The sequence below is a fragment of the Ruditapes philippinarum genome, unplaced genomic scaffold (genome assembly GCF_026571515.1).
Source record: "Ruditapes philippinarum isolate M1 unplaced genomic scaffold, ASM2657151v2 ctg3755_1_1_1_1, whole genome shotgun sequence".
In the NCBI taxonomy this organism is placed as follows: Eukaryota; Metazoa; Mollusca; class Bivalvia; order Venerida; family Veneridae; genus Ruditapes; species Ruditapes philippinarum.
Genome location: NW_026852410.1, coordinates 117,529 through 139,376, shown reverse-complemented (window position 1 = coordinate 139,376; position 21,848 = coordinate 117,529). Strand labels below are relative to the sequence as shown.

Below are 21,848 nucleotides of genomic sequence, written 5' to 3'. Positions count from 1 at the left end.
TTTACATCAAATATGATTAAAACGGTCTGCGTTCATCATGATATAAAGTGTTTAGCTGAGAAGGTATCAATTAGACACTGTTTTGAGTCAGTTATAGGAGATCTAATGACATGTGCTCAACAGGGGTATGTTATAAGTATTGTTAACAAACATATTAAACTAAATTCAGGATGCTATCACCCCCGCATCATGGAATTCAGAACAAATATGATAACTGACATGAAGAAATTGTCTCAATTGCCTCAAGGTATCAAAACTGTTGATGCCTTTTTTGAATATATTGGAAATTGTGTACTAAATAGGAAACAAGAAATAGAAAAAGGGTTGTACACTTTTGTTAAATATATTCATAACTGATATTATGATTAATATTCATAAAGTGCATACTGACTGCACATTAACATTGTAATCGTATATCTGACAATTCTTTTCAATTTAAGAAGTACCTATTTTATAAGCAATGATGTTTGATCATTATTAATTAAGAAAAATCTTTACAGCTTAAATATTACTAAAATTTATATAGTTGTGACTTACAAAAGATCATCGAATATAAATTTGCATAATTATACTAATTTCCCTTAAAGAACGCAATGAATTGAAAGAATCAGGAAAGAGATATCGCGAAAATTTTCAACGAAAAGTTTCGATGTTAACAAATATGGGTTTCGAGGAAGCTGAAGCCAGAAGAGCCTTGGAAAATGCTTTAGATGACCCGGAATTGGCTTTGAAAATACTTCAATATGTATGTTCATTTTTTCTTTCATTCCAAAAGTTTTTTGTTTTTCTTTGATTTTCTTTTTTTCTTTCATTTCAATATGTTAAATACATTTACAAGTAAAAGAAAGTGAAAATTCCGAAGAATTTCACGTAAATATTCGTGACATTATATCATATGTCATTAATCACATACTCCTGCACATAAAACTGCTCCGTATGAATGACCACTCTAAACTTCATGTGCATAGACATAGACATGAATTAACATCTCCGAATATAGGACCATCTGATCTTTACGTTTACACCCCATAGAGCCAGATTTAATTTTACTAATTAAAACAAGGCGGTCATTATCCGTTTCCTGCAGCTTGTTGTCGGATTGAATCATATGCTTATTTGCATATCTGCTGTTGCATATATTTTTTTAATTTATTAAATGGACTTATCCAGAAAAAGGCAAGCAGGGTCAAAATTGTACTTGATAGGGTTAATTTAAACAACCTTTTCTGTTTGACGCTTTGGTTGTAACGAAAAGCTACAGAATAGGGTCTTGATTTCTGTGTCCTGGCAGAGACACGCTGGCAGATTCAATACATCTTAAACATAATCTATACTTTGTTGATATTGCACTTTAAGTTCATAATTATTATTAAAACCTTATTGAATATAAAATTTCTATCAGAAATAAGACGCTTAGTTTGGGAAGTAAGAGTGTATGTCTGGACGAGTTTGTGAGCCTTTTGTTTCACGTTCCTCATTACGCTTTAAAATGAAGCATTGTAAATGCACGCCTCGAATTCATATGGAAATGTTGGCAAGTTCTATTACAAAGCGGTTTTAAATCCAAAAGTGATAAATATTTGAAGCTTAAAGATAAAAGGCATATTTGATTATAAAAATTTTGTTGAGCTGCACAAAAACTAGCTAAAATAATAAAAACACTACCTGACCTCGTACTACAACTGCTAGAACACACAGCGAATACCACTAGGCAGACTAAAATTAATAATAATACAAAATCTCCCTATATTGAAGATATAACATATCAATAAAAGGTCTTGTCCTTCCACTACGATTTTGATTCACATATGCAAAAATGTGTTGTTTTGTTATATGTCAACATCTACAGTATGTTTCACAACTACATTGTAGCTCATTTCCCTGAGTGCCGTTCATATGTTTTCTTTCGTTTCTTCGTATTTTTACTAACTGAATTTCACAAGCCAGAGCAACCATGCTTTCGCTTAGTCACAAAAGATCACTTAAACTAGGTGAAATACATTCGTTATGCTTTAGATATACGTCTGCATTCATCGTTCATTTTTACATTTAAAAGTTCCATATAGTGCAAAAAAAGTTTATTACATAATTGTGTTTAGAATCTACTTGTTTAAGTATTTTGACCAGCATAATAGTATAAATTTGAAATATAATCAAAATAACTCGAATTCAAACGCATTCAGTTAAATAATCAAAAAATGTTTGCCACTTATTAAATATATATATATATATCAGGATGGATTTATAAAGATAGATACATTTGTTCATGATTTATGTACTATAACTTTTAGAAATCTACAAAATTTATAATAACATACATGTACATGTAGAAAAATTAACATTGTACGATGCTGAATAACAACTCAAACATTTTAAATGCAATATTTCTGATACAATGACTGAAGGAAATATGATCATATCTAATATTGTATTATGCTGACAATTTTTCATTCAATAAAACAGGATGCTGAAAGGCGAAAAGAGAAGAGGGAGCAAATTGAATCAGATGTCAACCCTCAAAAACAGCGTTCACCAACTCCATTGCTATCTAATGTCCCTGCCGTATACCGCAAAAATGCCCCTAACATACCAGTTAAGTTAAGAAAAGAATCTTCATGTGATTCAGGTATTCAACAGAGCTCTGCTACTCCAAGAATGGAAGAACGACAAACAGCATTAAATAATAAAATCAGCAAAATAACAAGCAAAATTTAGTCATTTGACGTTATGGTAAAGTTCATTAATTGATGAGGGTCAAGTTAGGTCTAATCTACTTAAAGGTCTTGTCCAAAGGGTTGTTGTGACTAAGTATATGAACAATACACAACTCTTCTTTATTTTTTAAAGAAAATAGAGGAATAAGTGGAAATAATGTGATGTATTAGAAAGAAGGCATTCTTTTTAACGTACCAAATAGAGGAATTAATTTGAAGACATTCTGGTTATCAAAACTACTTGAGCTATATACTGAATGAAATATGTGATGTCACATCAAGTTTTTGTTATAAGGCTTTTTACTTAGTTATATTGTAGAACTTATAGGAAGAGGTTTGCATGAAAGTAACTGTTTTGAATGTCTATTGTTTTTTCCCTGTAAATCTTTTGACACATTAACTGAGTGCAGATATTATTATCAAAATAATCAAAGATTTGCTTCATTCAGTACAAAAATGCAATTTTCTGTGGCACAGTTCAGTTAATCATTCAAATAAAGACGATATTTTTAAATAAGTGAATTTTCTTTTCAAGTGGGCTAGAACATTAGTTTCCAAATCTGAAACAAGACCTCTCCGTTATTATTCTTCAAACTCATGCACCGACTCTTAAGCCATACATTTAAATTAATATTTTCACTTAATGATTCATATTTGGCCTTTGCATCTACTTCTCTTTATTATGAAATGCTTGCGAAATAATCAACTGTCAACGTGTCTTGATATGTGAAAGAAATCTAGATTATATTGATGTGGCTTGGACTTCACGTTTTGATTAAAGTAAACACCATTGGAGGGAGACAAATCTGTAAAAAATATCTTTAACCATCCAGCCGTTATTTATTTTTACATAGTAAAAACTGCATTGAATTTGTAGAATTGGTATGTTTCCTAACTTCGCAACATATAAAGAATCGCTCAAGTAGTCATATCAGTTCCCTTAGTGTAAAACAATTGTCTTTAAATACTGCATTATACATTATTATAACCTGATGGAATATATTTATTGAAGACGTCAAGAATTCTTTAGAAAAACAAAGTTCAGCAAAAGAATTTGCAATATGTATGATTGAAGTTATGAAAACTTTGTTTTCCGAAATTTGACTTAAAAACTAAGATGTTTTGCATAAGAACATTGACTCACAAATTATAAAGTAACAACCAGTTACATGGTTATTCAGCAAATGTTAAAAAATAAAGCGCAAACCTCCCGTAACAATAGCAAGCATCATTATACCAGGGGTGTTCAATATATCGTTAATTCATGTCTCATTTTATCATTCAAGAAGCTATTTAATATATATTCTATCAATTGATAGTGTTGTCATTCCTTTTCAAGACAATGAATATTCAAATTGATAATAACGCAACTTTAAGACTTACAGCCATTTTCATAAACATGGGAAACGCGCCGAACCTCAGTCCAAATTTTCGTAATGAACTTATAATGAGGCGTGTAAACATACTACTTTCTAAACACTTAAAACTCCGGGAAAGAAAATATGACGTTATGGCGAACTGAAAATATGACGTCATTTGGACGTTGGAGTTTACGAAACAACATTTTTGCTGTGATATCATCAATAGAAGCGACGTCAGAAATGATGTCACAAGAAAATCTGGAAACCAGGACAATTAAAAAATTCTGCAAGGATCTTGAGAAAACACCGAATGCTGCAAAATGTCAAGGGAGTAAGTTGCATCTTAATGAAACACACTTAACGTCAATTAATGAAGTAATAGAATTGGATTGCCGTGTGACAGATAGGGAGTTGTTCGGAAATTGCCGACTTGAGTGTAGACACCGTTCATAATATTCTTTAAAAGAGTTTAAAATGCGAAATGTAAAGTTTATATTTTATCATCAATTTCTGTTTGTATTACAGGAAAACGAAAAAATGGTAATAAACCGCTGAATGCCTAATGCGTATAAAAAGATAACGTTTATGTATTCTAATTTTTTTATTTTTATATGATTTCTTGTTGATTATAGATTTATTATTTTATTTTTATACGATTACTTTATTAAATGGCACTATGAATAATAAAAATAATCAGATTATGTTGCTTTACACTCTCAAATTCACAGTGGTATTTTATTATATTTTTTAATTTATTCGTTCCATTGAAATAAATAGATTATCAAAATGTTTCCTCAAGAGTGGTACGAATACATATTTAATAAGTAGATTTATCGACAACAGAGAGGTATTGAATGTAACGCACGTAGTTTTAAGAAGTAATGAGCGTTGTACAACACGTCAGACACCAAACTAACATCCAGTGACGTCGCGTACGCCAGGAAACACCATGGCGACCTTGAGCGCTGACATTCTGGTGACATTGCCTTATGCGCCGTCAAATACAAACATTTTTATTCATCTGCGGTTGAAATTCCATGTACAAGTGTATATTTAATTCCCGTTTCCGGTAATTTATATTTTAAGAATTATGTTGGCCTAACAAAAAAGTAATAATCTCAGTCTACAAAAATATTGAACGCCCACGTATGAGAATGCTATTATAATGCTAGTTTTCATTGTGTAAGTTTACTTCATGAAATCTGAAAACAAGTGATTTAGTGCATAACATATCAATATCAATTTCATACATTTTTCTAATCAAATTTTAACTCCGGTAAATGAGTAATGAAATTCTTTACAAAAGGGTTCTCGATAAATCATTACTAAATAGAAACAAAGTATGAAGAACGAAAAATCGTTAAGGATTAACGTACTCTAAAGTAAAGAATAAACCTATTGTTATAAAAATAAAAAAATAGGTGCATTTTAATAAAAAATAATATAAAACCCTGAATAATTGAGAACTTCGGTAAAAGATATTTTACAACTACAACATCAGTTGCAATTCTTCTAATTTTACAAAGAGATTTCTGATTCTCTCTAGTGCAGCACATCTCAGCAAAAACCCAATGTGTTTTTCTCCCTAAGGATGTTGCTCAGTATAATTGTCTAATATTTAGAATACAACCTCTCTATATAATACACCCTCGCTTTAGAATACAGCCTTTCTTTAAAATACAGCCTCTCTTTATAATACACCCTCTCTTTATAATACACACTCTCTTTATAATACAACCTCTCTTTTTAATACACACTCTCTTTATAATACATCCTCTCTTTATAATACACCCTCTCTTTATAATACACACTCTCTTTATAATAGACTCTCTCTATATAATACACACTCTCTTTATAATACACCTTCTCTATATAATACAACCTCTCTTTATAATACACACTCTCTTTATAATACAACCTCTCTTTTTAATACACACTCTCTTTATAATACATCCTCTCTTTATAATACACACTTACACACTCACTTTAATAATAACATCACTCTCTTTAATAAAATAGACATCCCTCTATATAATACACACTCTCTTATAATACGACCCTCTGCTTATAATACAATCCTCTCTTTATAATACAACCTCTCTATATAATACACCCTCTCTTTATAATACACACTCTCTTTATAATATGACTCTCTCTTTATATAATACAGACCTCTCTTTATAAATACACCCTCTCTTTATAATACATCCTCTCTTTATAATACACCTCTCTTTTTAATACACAGCTCTCTATATAAATACACCCTCTCTTTATAATACACCCTCTTCTTAATAATACATCCTCTCTTTATAATACACACTCACGTTTATAATACACACACTCTCTTTATAATAGACTCTCTCTATATAATACACACTCTCTTTTATAATACACCTTCTCTATATAATACACCCTCTCTTTATAATACACACTCTCTTTATAATAGACTCTCTCTATATAATACAACCTCTCTTTATAATACACCCTCTCTTTATAATACATCCTCTCTTTATAATACAACCTCTCTTTTAATACACACTCTCTATATAATACACCTCTCTCTTATAATACAGCCTCTCTTTATAATACACCCTCTCTTTATAATACAGCCTCTCTTTATAATACATCCTCTCTTTATAATACACCTCGTCTTTATAATACATATCTCTCTTACACCTCTCTTTATAATACACCTTCTCTTTATAATACACCTCTCTTATATAATACATCCTCTCTTTATAATACAACCCTCTCCTTTTATAATACACCTCTCTTATAATACACCTTCTCTATATAATTACACTACCTCCTCTTTATAATACACCTTCTTTATAATACACACTCACTTTAAATACACCTTCTCTATAATAATACACCCTCTCTTTATAATACACACTCACTTTATAATACACCCTCTCTTTATAATACACCCTCTCTTTATAATACACACTCTCTTATAATAGACTCTCTCTATATAATACACACTCTCTTTATAATACACCTTCTCTATATAATACACCCTCTCTTTATAATACACACTCTCTTTATAATAGACTCTCTCTATATAATACAACCTCTCTTTATAATACACACTCACTTATAATACACCCTCTCTATAATAATACACCCTCTCTTTATAATACACCCTCTCTTTATAATACACCCTCTCTTTATAATACACCCTCTCTTTATAATACTATAATACACCCTCTGTTTATAATACATCCTCTCTTTATAATCCATTATCGCTTTAGAATACAACCTCTCTTTATAATACATTCTCTCTTTATAATACACTCTGTCTTTATAATACACCCTCTCTTTATAATACATTCTCGCTTTAGAATTCAACCTCACTTTACAATTCACCCTCTCGTTATGATACATCCTCTCTTTATAATACATTATCGCTTTAGAATACAACCTCTCTTTATAATACACCCTATCTTTATAATACACTCTCTCTTTATAATACATTCTCGCTTTAGAATTCAACCTCTCTATATAATACCCCCTCTCTTTATAATACACCTTCTCTTTATCAATACACCCTCTCTTATTAAATACACACTCTCTTATAATAATACATTCTCTTTTATAATACAACCTCTCTTATAATACACACTCTCTTTATAATACACCTCTCTTTATAATACACTCTCTCTTTATAATACAACCTCTTTATAATACACACTCTCTTTATAATACACTCTCTCTTTATAATACAACCTCTCTTTATAATACACACTCTCTTTATAATACACCCTCTCTTTATAATACACCCTCTCTTTATAATACACCCTCTCTTTATAATACACCCTCTCTTTATAATACACCCTCTCTTTATAATACACCCTCTCTTTATAATACACCCTCTCTTTATAATACACCCTCTCTTTATAATACACCCTCTCTTTATAATACATCCTCTCTTTATAATACACCCTCTCTTTATAATACACCCTCTCTTTATAATACACACTCTCTTTATAATACACCCTGTCTTTATAATAGACTCTCTCTTTATAATACACCCTGTCTTTATAATAGACTCTCTCTTTATAATACACTCTCTCTTTATAATACACCCTCTGTTTATAATACACCTCTCTTAAGAATACACCCTTTCTTTATAATACACCCTCTCTTTATTACCTTGTCGAGAATCATCATTTGTTACACTGAGACCAATGAAATCGACAAAGTTGATACAGAAGAAATATTTTATTATACAACAAATGTAGGAAAGACACAGTCAAATTTTTTTATGTGACAGTCTAATAGCAAGGATTCTTTGTTTACGACATAAAAATAAAAATGTGTTTCATATTGGCGAAACAGGTGAAGAATTTAGGTTTCCTAAGATTTGCAAGAAAAAAACTTTACGAGTACAAGAAAAATATCCAACAATTATGTTCCGTCATTCAGAAAATAATTTTAAAAAAGACATTTTTATCAATTTCGCATAAGCAAAAGCAAATTCACTTAAACCATTTTATTTACAATAAGGCGTTGATATCCACAGTTTTAGAAAAGCAATCACTTTCAGGAGAGGATAACTAAAGAGTAGCATGATAATCTCATTTTCAATTGAGATCAAGCAAAGTTTTTAAACATTTCCGCGCAAGTTTATATTTTTCGTTCTGGTCTTTGTAAAAGAGCGCTGAAAGACAAGTTGTCCAAATTAATTTTCCCAATAGATGTTACTTCAATAATCGTATAATTATCAATAGCTATTTGAAAACTTTCTTATCTATCTCTACGTCAAAGTCAAACAATAGGGGAATTATATTATATAGTTTAGGTAGTGATATAAGGTTTAAGTATAATGGCAATAACGATACTTTTCAAGTAATATTCGTACACAACTTATACAGTTCCTAAAGTCGAATACTTATTACTTCCGTGTCTTATAAGTGTGTACAGGTACGTAAATTTTCATCCGTTAACTATAGGTTAGTTTAATATTACAAGTTCTATTGATACAGAAGGTTTAATGTTAATTTTGTAAGTAAACACATCGATACTTAAGCTAGCTGTATATTTTAATGTTAAAATTGAAATAACTTTCATTATAAATGAATACAAAATGGGACTTTGTGGTACATAGGGGATCTATATAATGTTTCATACTGACAATCGACTATTCTTTTGTTATATGCAATGATCTAATGCATTTAAATCTGAAGTATGGAAATAAACTGGAATAATACACATGGTACATTTTGTTTGTTTATATGTAAAGGTTAATACATTTTAAGAGGTTTTTAACGTAAATCAAAAGAAAGTTAATCTAAAATGTTTGTATTCATTATATGAATTCTTAAGAAATCACCTTTTAATTACTAAAACCTAAAATAACCGTTATTTAATCAGTTATATACAACATAATTCACCTATATTAATAAAATGCATCTTAGATAGATAGTGTTTGTTACAAGGTCATTATCATTTATTTTATCTCAGATAATGCATTAAGTATAATGTATATCTTTGAATAAAATTAAAGGTTAACATATATAACGAAATAAAGAAAATTACCTTCTTTGCAAAGTTTAAAGTTTTACCTTGTCCGAGTATTTTTAAGGTAATTAGTTTGATAAGTAATGTTCAAGATATTTTGTTCTCTAACAAAATGGTGATGTCAAACATTCAATTTTTCTTTTGTATTATCATTTTGTTTCAGGTATCTACTCGTCATTACAAATCCAACATCATAGAGAGCAAATCACTGTTTCCTATAAATTTCTGAATTAAAAATCAATGTAAAAACTTGTTTTTGACTATGTAAATGTTAACTTGATTTTTGTGGAGTTGTGATCAATATATATGTAGGATTTTAGGTCAAATATACATTTTTTATTTGAAAAGTATAATAAAATATAAACGGTAATGAAAAGAATCAACCACCAGATGTCGTAACAGATAGGAAAATTTAGCTTTCGGATAATGATGTAATGGAAACTCGGCAAAAACAATTACCCTCGAGTTAGATGTTTTGGTGTGTTCCGACAGCTGGTGTTAGATCTTAATAGTATCTACTGAAATTATAATCAATTTTTTAATGTTTTTCGTTTTGTACGTCCTTTAGGCATTCCGTTATTTTCTATTTACGAAAAAGATAATAAAATCTAACTATTTTGAAGCATATGTCATTCTTAGTGTTCAGCCTTTAAGATAACGCTTTGTATTATTTTTTTGGGCTAAGAAAATGGACATTGTCTAAGCCATCGAAGCCGAATCGTTCTAGCCTTGCTTCGACGAACAATTGTGGATAACTTTCTTGTCCTTCCGCGTTCTTTAATGCATTTAGTATTTTATAAGGGTAATTAAGAGTTCCTTTCTATACGCCAGAAAAAAAAATCGGCGTAAAATCTTATACGCTGGTCGTCCGTCCGACCGTGTGATATCAGGTTTCGTGTCTGGTCTGTAACTTTTAACCAATTGAAGAAAAATTGACAGAAGTGTAAACCATAATGCGACGATATGCAGAGAGCAGGGTTAACCTTCGTCAAGGTCACAATTTGTCATTTTGAATCAATTTCAAAATGTTGTGTCCGATCTTTTCTTTTGAATCGATTAAAAAATAAAACTTTTGGCAGATATATTACTTATAATGAGACAATGTGTAGAATGTGCATGTTTGTTCTTCCTGAGATCAAAATTGCCCTACTCGGGGTTAACTTGATTTATATAGTCAAACATAGGAAAACACATTTTAGATGCATAGTGTAAAACTACAATGCCTACAGCTTAGATATGTAGCATGCAGCATTGCCTTATTGTCCTTTATAAATCTGATAAGAATCATGCCCCTTGGTTCAATATTGGTCCTGTCCAAGGGGTCACTTGATTATTAGAGACATATCAGGAAATCATATCTGAGACTTATTGTGCGATATAACGATAGCATAGATATTGGCAAGTAACACTACTTTGTGGATCACAACATAACTGGTATTAATAAAGCCTCTTTGGTCAATATTGGCCTCAGCCCGGGGGTCACTAAGTCAAAATACTTTTGTATTAAGTCTTATTTTGGTAAAACTACAATGCCTAAACTTTAAAAGTTCGCTTTGAAGCAATGAATTGCTGGCCTGTATAGAACTGGTATCAATCATTAGCCCTTCCTCTGGGGTCACTCAATTCATAGAGTTTTGTATAAAAAAAATCTGTTCAGTCTTATTCTGTGCCCTACGTGGGAGTTAAGATATTTAGCATGTAGCATTACCGTATAAACTTCTGTAAAATTGATTTTAATCAAGCCCCTTGATTTATATGTAAAATTATTAGCACAAAAGTTAGATATTTTGCATGTAGCATCAATTTGTAGAATTCTACAACAAGTATAAAGTGAAAATTGGCCGTGTCCCGGGAGCCACTTGCCTTGTGTATAGGAAAGCACTTTTTATAAATACTATCACTTATTTGATTAACCTTTAGTGTCATGTTTCATTTTCATTCTGCTTTTTGTTCGATGCCCAACTTGGATTACGTGTGTGGTGAATGTATATGGCTTGACATTATCGAGTGTTGTCTTCTTTGAACGTTGCTCTGCAATAGTTTTGGTTTCATATTGTCAGAAAAGGAAGAAAATGTAAAACATGTAGAAAATCACTTATTTGCATCCAAAATGGCACAATTGTTAATGTAAAACATATTTTGAATATAAAAAAATGTAACTTACAAAGCATGGTTTATTTTAACTATCTTATCTTTTAGAAAATGTATGGAGATCAAGATAAACATGATGATGTTTATGGGCAGTTGATGAACGATGTTGTTGCATCGGTGCAATCAGAAACTATATCTGAAGAAGCGGAGCATATTCGTAGTGCAATACATTTCTATATAAAAAAGTGGCTTGATGAAGTTGAAGAAATTAATCCTCTGTTTAAAGTTAAAGAGTTAATTGGAGTTGGCAGTTATGCTGAGGGAACAAAAATACTTGAACCAAATGAATTTGATTACTTAGCTGTTATTGATGAGTTCTCCAAACCAGGTTTGCTGAACATAGATAGGGACGAATCAAACTTCTATGAAGGATTAGTAAAAGTCAAAGTGAAAGACGATGATCTTAAGTCTAGATGTAGTGACCTCTGTAAAAGTGGCCACCTTCAGTGTTTTCAGCCTATAAACTTTCCAGGCCTGGGCGAACATCGATTTGGTCATGTTTTTATTGAAGGTTTCAGAAAGTATGCAAAGAAAAATGAATTAAGATGGGGACCAGGAACAGGTTCACCAACACATTGGACAGGTACAATCAATTTACCAGCCGTAAACAAAATATCCCTTTTGCTTGAGGGAGCTGATTACACCGTACCTTATGTTCTTATTTATTTTAAATACAAGGGCAGACAATTAACAACTGATTTGTCCCCAGCTATTAGATATTTTAAACCTGAGGACTGCTTTAATGTTAAAGACTGTGCAGGTCCAGTTTTTGCGGAACTTGTTCTTAGTCGTGAATCCCTACTCCTGATAGGAACACAACAAGAATCGGATTTTAAAATAACAGTCACCGAAGCTGAGGTTGAATACATGAAAAGCGTGATGAAACCTGAACACAAAACTATCTATATTTTTTTGAAATATGTAACAAAATTATACACGGACAAAGCATATGCTTTTTTTAATCCATTTACTTCATATATGCTTAAAACGGTATGTGTACATCATGATGTCTATTGCATAGCTGACAAGATATCAATGAGACACTGTTTAGAGTCAGTGATAGATGATCTAATGACATGTGCTCAACAAGGGTATGTTATTAGTATTGTAGACAAGCATATTCACATCGATTCAGGACGCAAGCACCCCCAGATCCAGGATTACAGAACAAGTATGCTAACAGACATGAAGAACATGTGCAAATTGCCTCAAGGTATCAAAACAGTTGATGCCTTTATTGAATTAATTGAATATTATGTGCTGAATGAGAAACAGAAAAGAGATAAAGGTACTGGTTTGTACAGCGTTGTTTATATTGATTTCATAAACTGATATTCGAAAATGTATCTATAAGCTGCATACTCACTGCATGTACAATATTTATCGTATATCTGTTCAATGTAAGAAGTTAATATCGTATAAGTAATGAATTCTGCTCACTATCAATTTACATATATGTTTACAGCTTATACGCAACTTAAGATGTATATTGAGTTTTACTTAAAACACATCACTAAATAAATATAATATATATTTGTAATTAAATCAATTTCATATAAAGAACGCAATGACAGGCGGCAACGATATAAAGAATCGGAAGATCGGTTTTACGAAAACATTCAAAGGGAGGTTTCGAAGTTTACTAACATGGGTTTTGAGAAAAACGAAGCGGAAAGTGCTATGGAAAGGGCTTTAGATGACCCTGAATTGGCTTTGTTAATACTTAAATATGTATGTTCATATTTCCATCACTACTTAAAGAGTTTCAATAAAGTTTCATTCTAAAGAATGTAAATGCAATGTAATTTTTGCAAATTATAATAAACATTTATTCGAAAAGATTCTTTTCTTTCTTAACAAAATGTAAATTAATGTAGTAAGTGCAGCATTCCAAATAATTCCTCGCATATCATTAAAATAATATATCAAATGTGTCATTTTTCATACCTTTGGAGGTTAAACGATTCGCTTGAATGACCATTCTTGACGTAATATACGTTATTTAAACAAAGACATGAAACAACATCTTTACTTTAAGAGACCATGGAACAGGATTTATTTTAGTAATTTTAGAAATGGTGGTCATTATACGTTGTTTCCATTGGATCGTAATTTGCTCATTTGAATATCGACCGGTGCATATGTTTACAATAAAATGGACCATAACGTCTGATAAATGCTGTAACTGTTTTCTATAATTGCTTAAAACTCACTGATAAAATGCTTAAAACAATTGTATTTGTTATTAAACTGAATGATACTGACAAAAATGATGTAATACATGTATAACCGGAAGAATGATAACAAATCGTTTTAATGTTATTGGTATTATAGGAAGCTGAAAGGCGAAAAGAGAAGAAGAAGCAAATTGACTCAGATGTCATCCCTCAAAAACAGTGTTCACCAACTCAGGCGCTAGCTAATGTTCCTTCTATTTACTGCCAAAATTCCACTGACACATCAGTCAATTTAACAGACGAGTCAACACGTGATACATACATTCAACAGAGCTCTTCTACTCCGATAATGGAAGAACTGATATATGAACGACAAAAACCTTAATAAAAACAATGTGCTTGTTCAATAATCAAATTGCCAGTTGAACATAAAGTGTCCAAATGTTAGGCGAAACTTGTGTCAGTTTTGTTATTGACGATATCTTAACATTCTATGCGACGCTCGCTTAAATTGTATTAGAAGTGAAAAAATTAAGGTACCCATTTACATTGATAAAGGTACATATCAATAGCTGTTTGACGTCTGACGTATGTGATATATACAATATCAAAAATAAACATTGAGCAAGTTAAACACCACGTGTCATGTAGATGACAATGGAATTTTACTAAATATCAAAACTATAGTTATAAATATCTAAAGTATTAGAGCCTATCGGGAAACTATGTCATTCGAACATTTTCACATCTGAAATATTTTCATCACACCTTTATTACGAAGGGTCATGTTAAATGCAATCTTCAATGTAATTTTATCAAAATAAAATCTCGTTACTTTACTGAACAAAAATGAAAGTCTGGTTTTTGAAAGTGAAGAATTGAATAAATTAATGGAACAAAATGCGACAGTTCTTATCAATGAAATGACATTCTGATTATCAAAACTTATTGGGTCATAAAGGAAGTGTTATGTATAAGCCTGCATTTCCTGCAAAATTTCTTTGACATATTCATTAAAGTTTAGGTGCAGAACATTTCGACTAAAGAATTTTACATTTGGTTCATTCATTACAAAATATACAATTTTCTGTCGAATCTGTAACAAAAGTACGATTTTGTTATAATTAGTCATTTTTTCCGTTAAATTGGGCTATAACATACCTTTTGTTAGCTTTACCTTTTAAGGCATATGCCAACATCGTTTGCCATCGCATTTCACCATCGTAAATCGCAGGTAAGGACAAAATAAAATCACGATTGTCTAAACGGAACACCATACAAACGTAATAAATTTAGTGTGAAAATAATTGTCTTTTAATACTATACTATTTTCATAATATACAACTCAAAATTTGCGAAGGATCACCTTTTCGACATTGCATATTTCAGTCCTATTATCATGATATTAAAATCGTATTTCCGCTAACGATACACCTGTATGGGGACCGCATAATCGTGTACTTAAGTTATCGATTTGTCATGCACGATAAGCACGTGGACAAGCATATCCATGGAATTTTGGTGTTTTATGTCTATGTGCTTTCACTTAAATGCGTACAAACGGCAATATTTGTCTCGTTTTATTGTAAAACTGTGTTCGAAATTACCAAACTATGGCAAATCGACAGGTTAGTCGTCGCCTTAGTGAAGATGAGATGAACAGGGGTATTGGAATGTTCGAGGCAGGCCGTTCACAAAGGCACGTTGCCTATGTCCTTGGGGTATCCCAGAGAGTTGTCTCCAGGATGTCGAACCGATTTCAAATTATTGAAATGTCTTGCAGGGCCACGCCGGAGGTCGGGAACGTTGAACAACTCAAGCCGATTTATTGTCCTTCAGACCAGGCGCCAACGGTTCTTGAACGCTACGATCTTACTTTTCGACTTCAAGAATGCAACTGGTGTGCGTGTTAGCACACAAACTGTAAGAAACAGGTTGCAAGATGCTGGATTGAGGTCACGGAGGCAGGCAATTCGCATTCCATCGACACAACGCCATATTCAAGACCGTTGCAATGGGCGCAGATTCATGTCACATGGACAGTTAATGAGTGGACCCCGGGGCACTTCACTGATGAGTCAAGGTTTTGTGTGGACTTCAAGGACAGATGGACTAGGGTTTGGAGAAGTCCAAATGAACGGTTAGCTCCTGCATGCGTTGCAGAACACGAACATTTTGGGGTGGGTTCAGTCATGGTGTGGGCGGAAATAAGCGCTCAGGGGGAAACTGACCAACACATCATTGGAAACGATACACTGACGGCAGAAATGCACGTCAATAAAATCTTAAACGTCCATGTACGCACGTATGCTGGCGCAGTCGGTCCTGATTTCATTCTTATTGATGACAACGCCCGTGCACACAGAGCCCACATCACAAACCGATATCTTGAGGAGGCAACTATAGTCCTCATGGATTGGCCAGCGCGGTCCCCGGATTTAAATCCAACTGAGCATGCTTGGGATACGCTGTAGAAAGCAAAATATTTACGCAACGTCCAACCAAGAACAGTTCAGGAGCTAAGACATGCAGGCATAGAGGAATTGGACCAGATTCCTTATCACAAGGTCCGCAGGCTCATCAGCAGCATACGGCGGCGATGTCAGGCCGTAATTAATGCCCGCGGACACCAAACTCGGAATAACCTCCATACGCCAACCATTTCCTAATTTGCAAGATATTTTATTCCACAATGTGATCCCCAAAATGTTCATTTTTCGTCCAGCACACTTATTTCGCAACAGGTACACGTCAAGGAACACTTCCATTTTTTTTATTATTTAAAAAAAAATCAATTCCAAAAATCAATTCCAAACTAGTTATATTTAATTCTTTTTAATCAATTTTCACATTTATTACAAATACACAAAAGTAACTCACTGTAGAAAAAGTGATCCTTAGCAAATTATGAGTAGTATATAATATGAATACCTGGTGGGGTGTATTTATAGAAATGCGTTTGTTTTCTTTGATTTTAAAGCCCAATGTTCAGCAAAACAATTTGATGTATATTCGTGTGATTAGTTGTTTATTCATCCTATACATTTTCTTTGTTAAATATGGCGCATTTTCTATTTTGTTGACCCCTCGCAAATGTCGTCTTCTTATCGTTAAAACATAATCAAAGTCATATACGCACTCAAATCAGAATTCCCCGGGTGCATACAAGATTGAGCTGAGCTGAGTAATTAACGAGTGGCGATAACGATACTACTCAAATAACATTCGTACATAACATAATTATACAGTCCTAAGGTCAAATATTTCAGACTTCTGTGTGAAGGAATTTGTTGGGGTACGCAATTTTACTAACGTTTAAATATAAGATAATAAAATTACAATTTAATATGTTGATATAAAAAGTTAATGTTACAGATTTAAGTTAGCATATCTATAATCAAACCATCATAATTGTATTACATCAAAAAGACGTGTGTGTCTATTAAAGACGTGATTACTTTAATCATTATCATAGAGTAGCAGTCGGGAATGGTTGGACAAATAGGCTCTATATAAGCCTATATCCAACTAACAATAAGTTTTGTCTGTAATCTTTAAAGTTACATTTGATGATGTGTATTTAAATTTGAGACATAGAAATGGCTAGAATAATATGTATTAAAAGGGTTCATTCCCATGTGAAGGTTATTACATTATTACGAGTTAATATTTAGTTAAATAAAACTTTAGAAATTCTAAAATGTTGGTTTGTATCACTTGAACTCTTAATACTATAACCTTATATTAGTTCATATTTTATAAGTCATTCCACACTTCGTATCAGTAAATTAATATCACAAAGTTAACCTACATAAGAACATAATTATGCAATTTTATCTTAAACAGATAGTGTTTGTTACGAAGTCAGTTGAACACTCATTTTATAATCGCTTTTATAATCTCAATAAGTCCATCATTACCATGTATATCTTTGAATTCTTTGAAACCTAATATTTTTAACAAAACAGTAACTTTCTTTTATATTTTAACATTTTACATCGCTGAATTTTCTAGATTAAAATGATAAAGTGAACCTTCGCTTGTAAATAATATGATTAGTTTCATTGGTCGTATGTTTACAAAAATGGTGATAAAATTGTCTTTTGATAACTATTGTTTGTTTACGAAATAATCTCCTGTACATCATCACAAATTCAACATCATAAAGAACAAAGTACTGCTTCCTATTGAACCGTGTATGAAATTTAATAAATTGAATATCAGTATAAAACTCTTGTCTGACTAGGTAAATGTATGAGCCAACCTGATTTATAAATATGTGATCAGTATACCTGTAGGATTTTGGGTCATATTGAATGTCTGCTGTCCTGACGAAAATTTTCAAACGCAACAAAAGACAAAAATAGTAGGATTTTTCTATTTTGAGGCATGTTTAATTCCTAGTTATCAACCCTTGTAAAGAAATTATTGAATTATTTTTGGCGGATCAAGAAGATGAATAGTTTTTCCAACCCTTGGAGGTGGGTTTTCCGCACTTGAGAGTTTCTTTCGAGTTTTATCAGATCATTGTAGGTAATTTTGTTACGGTTATTGAATGTTCATTCTTAACTAATTTATGATAATTTCTTCGTTTTATGTATTACACCTTATCATAACAACGTGTTGTTCTAGTTTTGTCCTTTTGTCAAATAATTTTAGTTTTCAACTGTAAAACTGAAAACTGTCAAATAATCTGAAATTGTCTATAAATTGAGTTTGGCCGCGATGTTGTAAATATGCGATACCTCAACAATCATGTGATCTATCATGGTACATACTGTCGCGTGCAAATAACGTGATCAAGTAACGACAATTACAAGTTGCTATTATTCACTTATTGAAAAAGATCTGTAAGCGTTCAAAAAACTCTATATAGATAAAACTGTGTGACAGTTCACGGATAGGGAAGGAATTCATTTCACCGAACCGCCTTCTTCTCTCCTCCTTCATTACCTTCAGTCCTAGTTGTAAGTTTCTCTAGTGTTTTGCAATACAGGAATGACTGCACTTCCAGTGAACCTAACTTGCTCAATCGTATAATGTCGGTGGCGAGTTTATAGACAAATGCATTTGCAAGGAAAATCTCTTACTACAATTATATTTTGAGCGTCAAAAACATATAAATTTGTATTATGACAACAAACATTGATTGAATTTAACAGATTTACTTTGGTTAGAATTTGTTACATTTCATACAGTCCAGTCGTCATTATCAGTTTCCTTGAAACAATTTACAGTCAAAATTTATCAGACTTCCATAGTTCTGTTTCATACAAACAGTTGATTGCCTCAGGGAATTCATCAATGATTCTTTACAGGCGCTAATTTAATACAGTATATAAACTAATTTGTATCAACAATAACACCTATAGCAACATGTAAGTACTCATGTTAATGATTCACTAAGAAATAAATAAACAATTCTTTTTCTTGGGTCACAAATCGTCTGTCAAATAAGTAATTAAAAATATCTTGTAAATTTTATCTGTCATTTGCGTCATACAAGATAATTATGACCTCATTATATATTTTAATGCTTTAAAATGGGAGAAATTTATTTTTTTCTTCTATTTTTTTTAAGCAAATAAATTACTTATTTAGTCACATTTTGACAATCAAAATCAGTAGACTGAGACCGCACACAATAATAGCAAATAAAATATTGATAAATTTTCTTCTTGCTTACTGGTGTATTAACATTTACTGCATGTTTACTAAATAATTCACATGACTATCAAAAAATGCTGTTCATACTTTTTATCTTTGTTATTTCTCCTTGATTTTGGACCTCTGGGATGCGGTGTCGTTTCCAACATGAATGGAAACAAAAAAAAAACTTTGTTTTTTATATTATTCATGAATTGTAGCAGTAAAAACTGAAACATTTTAGCCTACACATTAGGGATTAAAGTAACTTCAATGGAAAAAACAAAGCCTAAAATCAGAAAATTTGCAATTCTAACCAAGATAAACACGAACAAAATATGGAAAAGATAAATATTTCACACCATTATTGCTCATTATTTTCTGACTCAACTTTCCGAGATTTAAACTGGAAGTGATAAAATAAAATTATTAATCTCAATACACACAATGTCAATGTGCAAAAAATAATCTTATTTCAGACTTGTATCCTCATTTTTATATATTTACAACAACAAAAAATATGTTCTATAAAGGAATAATTTATTGTTTTTTAACAGATGGCTATAGGCATTGACCTAGATATATTGATCTCAGATCTTTGTGTATTGGAAAACATCAAACAAAATGATATTCAGATTCACTTTAATTTAACAACACGATATACAATTTCTAATAATTCTATCGACAGTGTAAAATCTACTTCATTATTGCCCAAGAACACGAGAGCTAAGTCGTATTATTCTTAGAGTCTTTCTCATATTCATATCATTTGAAATGGTATCTAGATTTTCTTGTTATTTAAAATCGGTTATTGTATTATTATTGACTATTATTTTAATTGCAACGGCTTCCCAATTTTAGTAGTGTCAAAAACAGTTTTTTCCATCTAAGATAAACTTGTCCCTTATTATTTTCTCAAAATAATTCATATTGGTATTCAGATATACAAATGTAGTCTGTAAATTCTTAATGATCAACTGAACATCTATAATTCTTTATATTGTACCGAATATACACCGTTAATATTGTCACATTCACCTTGATACAAATGATATATAGGTACATCATTGCCTAACAACATTTTAGCCGAAATTTAACATGTCATTCTTTACAAATAACAGAAAAATGAAACCAGCCCAGTTCACCATGAAACTCATTAGTTTTGAAGTTTGATAACTCCTAAAATATGTTTGCAAAGTATCAATAGCAATTGAAAGATGTTAACAAAGTAGTCATTTTAAAAAATAACAATAAAAATAACAATTACTTTGTTACATGGACAAAAGAAGACAAGATAAGTACTGAGTCTATATGAATGTCTTACGTTCGAACAATTTATAAATGTATTATGTGCTAGGATACATAAAAATATTAGAAGTTATCAGAAACACATTAACGCTTTCAACAAAAATCGTATGTATAAAATTTCACATGAGTTGCTGTATAATAATATTATATGACAAGGAATGTAAGATTTTTTATCACATGTGAAAGTTATTGTCACGTCTCATGCGCACTTTTGTACGCCGGTTATTGGAGGAAATATACTGGCGGAAATGACGTCACGACACTGTTATATGACACATGTGTGATATAAATGTAAAAGAAATAGTATTATAAATTGAAGTAAACATAATATGCAATGTAAAAATTGTGTTGTCACCGCTATAAAGTATTTTATGCGAGGACACAAAAAGACATGAAAATCAGTATAAAGTCTTACACTATCTCTTTTATTAAGTTAAGTGTCCTTGATGTAGTAAATTTTACTTCTTGTAATATACAGGAGCATTTCAAGTTTTGTGTTACAAAAGTAATTAACTGTACTGCGGTTGTATTTTTAGAGTTGTTTTATTAACATCTTGGAATATCGCAATACTCGTATTCGAAATACCCAGGTAAGAAACACCAAAGATCATATGCATCAGGTGAAGGATTACGACAGTAATTCTCTGCCTTTGTAAACGATGACTCTGGGATATATTGCACATCTATGTCCCATTCTCCAATATGATTGTCCCATCTATCACATGGTAAGCCCGAACGGGTGACATTCTTCTTCCCCGCATATTTCCAAACATTTTTGGCGAAGCAATCGTCAGAATCTGTAAATACAATATTCAAATTAATAAACTTATAACAACGGTTAACTGGAAAATGTGAGAAACCACCTACCGGGAGTTGAGTAAGTTGAATTGGTATCAATGGAAGAGGATGAATGAACAAATTAATTCATCAATCAATTAATTTTACAACAAATTACATTAACAACAAGT

The 21,848-nt window shown here is 31.5% G+C and overlaps 3 protein-coding genes across 4 annotated transcripts in view; 2 read left to right on the top strand and 1 right to left on the bottom strand.

Moving 5' to 3' along the window:
- Nucleotides 1-612: 612 nt before the first annotated feature.
- LOC132759509 (uncharacterized) lies at nucleotides 613-3,534 on the top strand. The gene is made up of 2 exons (XM_060751299.1): nucleotides 613-745; nucleotides 2,464-3,534. Exons 1-2 carry the CDS (start codon nucleotides 650-652, stop codon nucleotides 2,713-2,715), a joined length of 348 nt encoding a protein of 115 aa, XP_060607282.1. The 5' UTR covers nucleotides 613-649; the 3' UTR covers nucleotides 2,716-3,534.
- A 5,627-nt stretch (nucleotides 3,535-9,161) lies between these two features.
- LOC132759562 (uncharacterized) overlaps nucleotides 9,162-21,848 on the top strand; it is an 82,924-nt gene continuing 70,237 nt past the window's right edge. Inside the window, exons 1-4 of one of the 2 annotated variants that reach the window (XM_060751355.1) lie at nucleotides 9,164-9,293; nucleotides 11,798-13,037; nucleotides 13,311-13,480; nucleotides 14,084-15,293. In XM_060751355.1, coding sequence (XP_060607338.1) covers nucleotides 9,291-9,293; nucleotides 11,798-13,037; nucleotides 13,311-13,480; nucleotides 14,084-14,311 — 1,641 coding nt within the window. In that variant the 5' untranslated portion in view covers nucleotides 9,164-9,290 and the 3' untranslated portion in view covers nucleotides 14,312-15,293. Of the gene's footprint in view, nucleotides 9,294-11,797; nucleotides 13,038-13,310; nucleotides 13,481-14,083; nucleotides 15,294-21,848 lie in introns of those variants that run through there. The other variant, XM_060751365.1, reaches the window with a different exon arrangement.
- The window catches only part of LOC132759584 (hepatocyte growth factor-like), a 91,799-nt gene continuing 91,014 nt past the window's right edge, over nucleotides 21,064-21,848 (bottom strand). The window contains exon 2 of the mRNA XM_060751400.1: nucleotides 21,064-21,677. Within this exon, the coding sequence (XP_060607383.1) occupies nucleotides 21,427-21,677 (251 nt within the window). The 3' untranslated portion in view covers nucleotides 21,064-21,426. The remainder of the gene's footprint in view (nucleotides 21,678-21,848) is intronic.

Excerpts from the sequence above, each read along its gene's own strand:
- LOC132759509 (XM_060751299.1), top strand. The coding sequence starts at position 650 with ATGTTAACAAATATGGGTTTCGAGGAAGCTGAAGCCAGAAGAGCCTTG. Across the intron at positions 746-2,463 it reads CTTTGAAAATACTTCAATAT|GATGCTGAAAGGCGAAAAGA; the intron begins GTATGTTCATTT and ends TCAATAAAACAG.